This window comes from Sinocyclocheilus grahami, unplaced genomic scaffold (assembly GCF_001515645.1).
Source record: "Sinocyclocheilus grahami isolate Dianchi unplaced genomic scaffold, SAMN03320097.WGS_v1.1 scaffold140.1, whole genome shotgun sequence".
In the NCBI taxonomy this organism is placed as follows: domain Eukaryota; kingdom Metazoa; phylum Chordata; class Actinopteri; order Cypriniformes; family Cyprinidae; genus Sinocyclocheilus; species Sinocyclocheilus grahami.
Window position 1 is genome coordinate 399,774 of NW_015505319.1, and position 3,264 is coordinate 403,037.

The 3,264-nt window shown below is 38.9% G+C and overlaps 1 protein-coding gene across 1 annotated transcript in view; it reads left to right on the forward strand.

The window, feature by feature from the left end:
- Positions 1 to 3,264, forward strand: part of cemip (cell migration inducing hyaluronidase 1) — a 132,179-nt gene that overhangs the window by 101,837 nt on the left and 27,078 nt on the right. The window contains exon 13 of the mRNA XM_016280405.1: positions 1,211 to 1,420. Coding sequence (XP_016135891.1) covers positions 1,211 to 1,420 — 210 coding nt within the window. The remainder of the gene's footprint in view (positions 1 to 1,210; positions 1,421 to 3,264) is intronic.

A 3,264-nucleotide genomic window follows, 5' to 3' on the forward strand; every position in this document is an offset into this window, starting at 1 on the left:
ACTCACCTGCCTATAGCCTTAGTAATCCTGAAGACATTGATTAGCTTGTTCAGGTGTGTTTGATTAGGGTTGAAGCTGAACTCTGCAGGACTGCGGCTCTCTAGGACCGAACTTGCCTATCCCTGGTCTAGATTCTCAAGTTTCAGATTTCGAATTTCCGTATTAAGGAGCACAACTTGCATAGACCCTGTGAGCACTTGTCGGATCACCCAACTTGGATATTAATATCATTGTCCATTAAAGTAAAAAATTGCAGAAATGAGTATCTGCTTCAAAATTAATAAAATGGAATCTTTTGTTCTTTATTTCAGGGATTCTGAAACTTTTTTTGTCAGCCGAACCCCTTTGACTTAAAATAATTACTTGAAACAAACAAAAAAAAAGTGTATAAACAATTTTTTTTCACTCAGAAATTGCTAGTAAATGTCACAAAGAATAGTAACTGCAAAGAAATGACGAGTAACACAATGAATAACATGACATTTTCTTGTAAAACATACTCCAGTGATCTTTATTTAATTTACAACTTCTATTTTATTATTTTTTTTTACATTGAAGTACTTTCATGATTTTAAGTTAATATTTCAATAATTTATCAACACACTTGCATGTTCATGGTTTGTTTTCTGATGTCAGTTAACGGTCACGTATATGGAAGCATGTTTCCTTCACATTATTAAAAGAAAAAAAATGTAATTGCGACTTTTTGAAAAAAGGCAATTCTGACATTTTTTTCTCAGATTTCTATTCCCACATCTGGCAATTCTGAGTTTATGTCATGCAATTTTTTTTTAACTTTTTTCTCAAAATTGCGAGAGAAAAAAGTCAGAATTGTGAGATAAAACATTGCAATTATCTTCTTCTTCTAAAAAATGTAATTGCGACTTTTTGAAAAAAGGCAATTCTGACATTTTTTTCTCAGATTTCTATTCCCACATCTGGCAATTCTGAGTTTATGTCATGCAATTTTTTTTTTTTTACTTTTTTCTCAAAATTGCGAGAGAAAAAAGTCAGAATTGTGAGATAAAACATTGCAATTATCTTCTTCTTCTTTTTTTTTATCCCATGGCAGAAACAAGCTTCCATATCACATGACATGCAAGTTACAATTAAATATTTTTTAGCCCCCAAGACTTTATGAATATCATCGTCCAAGTCAAAATAGCACAAAAGAGTGTCATTTCCCCATCTCTTATGTTTTACTCTTCAGGTGGAGCGAGGTTTCCGCACGGTGCATATAGAAGGGGTAGAGTTAAAGCACATGGGACAGCAGTCTATGGGTCACTACCCCGTCCACTTCCATATGAACGGGGACGTGGATGAGAAGGGAGGCTACAACCCACCAACTTACGTGAAAGACCTGTCCATTCATCACACCTTCTCCCGATGCGTCACCATCCACGGCACCAACGGGCTGCTGGTGAGTTTCAGGTGCAGAGGTTATGTGTGCTTTGAGTCTCCGCTGCAAAATTAATAGAATGGAATCTTTTATTTATCGTTCTCTTAATTTTCACACAGCGCTGACATAGAACTACTGGGACACAATATTTACTCAATTTACTGAAACGGTAAAAAAATATCTAAACATCCATAAAACAAGATACAATTATTTGAGAAACACAATATCATAAGATCATAAGACTTTTCAGACAATGTATCTTGATTTAAGTTTTTCGTAACCCAGTGACAAATAGTTTTTTCCTTTTGCTTTAAGCATAAAGTAATCTAGTGAGCTGGCAAACTATTTGCCAATGAAGTATGAAAAATAGATCACATTAATGGTGAATACTATTAGATGGAAAAGTAGTTTAAGACAGGTTAAAAAGTTAACAATGTGAATAGATGGATTTGTATAAATATCTAAACTCCATTAAAACGAGATCAATTTAGATGAAAAGCAAATTTGAAAATTTTTGTTTATATGAATATCTTAAAATCCTTGGTAAATTTACTTGAGAATATTTTTTTCTTAATTGTTTAAATATCTAAAAATACTTAAATCAAGATACATTTACTTGAGAAGCTCATTTTAATTTTACTGTTTTTGTTTTGTATCAGTATCTAAAAATTCTTAAAACAAGATCAATTTGCTTGAGAAGCTAAATTTTAACAATGTTTTTATCTGTATAAATGTAAAATACTTCAAACAAGATACATTTTCTTAAGAGAACAAACAATTTAGATAATGAAACTTTCAGGATTTTTAGAGAATATATTTGGAATTAGGTTTTTCTGTAACAAAGACTAGTAGTTTAAGACAGGCTAAAAGCAGAAAGCCTGAAAAGATGAATCCTGAAAAACTTCTACAATCTACAATATGGCTCAGTGCCTTCCTGGAGTAGCTGCTCCTCCATTCTTAGTGATCTCTAGCTGTCAATCATCTGTCTGATTTTGATTGACAGGCCACACCCCTGCGCTCTTTGCAAGACTTAAATTTAAGCTTTAGGGATGGAAAACAGGCAAGTCAGGAAACTAAACCTTTGTAGTCAAAACCTTGTAATTGAGAAACGTCTCGGTTACGTATGGTAACCCTCGTTCCCTGAAGGAGGGAACGGAGACGTCATCATTGACCGAAAATGCGTGCAGGTCCCCTACCCTCTTGATGGAGGCCAATGCTAGCAGGAGCAAAGTCTTCATTGAAAGGAACTTCAGCTCAACCGCCTGCAAAGGCTCAAATGGGCCCTGCTGTAGTGCCGTGAGCACTAGAGTCAGGTCCCTAGAGGGTATAGAGGGCGGCTGTGGAGGATTTAACCTTCTCAAGGCCACTTAGAACCTCCGCGTCCCGTCCAGGGACCAGACATGAAGTTTCCAGAGGTCTGGACACGGGTGCCAAAGGGTGCCCCGTCTCTGAGTCAGTAAATCCTTCCTCAAAGGAATCGGCCAAGAAATTGCTCTTATGTCGAGAATTTGGGTACCACTGGCCGTGAGGTCAGTGGCAGAAAAAAAGGAAACAAAAGATTCTCCACCCGGCCCTCCTCCGGGGGAGGGAGGGGTGCCTTCACCATCTCCCGAAGAGCAATTTCCTCCATCTCTGGGTCGCCCGTCTCAGGGCCGCTTGCTCTTTTGCTTACCGCCAGGTCTGGCGGGGGCCTGGACGGGCAGGGTGGCTGCCCTGCGACCGGCTCCACGGCGCATCTTTGCTGGAGGCTGCTGCGAACGCTGCGCGGGAGTGGGGGCGGCGGCCGGGTGGAGGCAGCAGCTGCACGCCGGGGCAGGATGTGTTTGATGGCCTCAGTCTGCTTTTGGGCAGCGGAGAACTGCTGG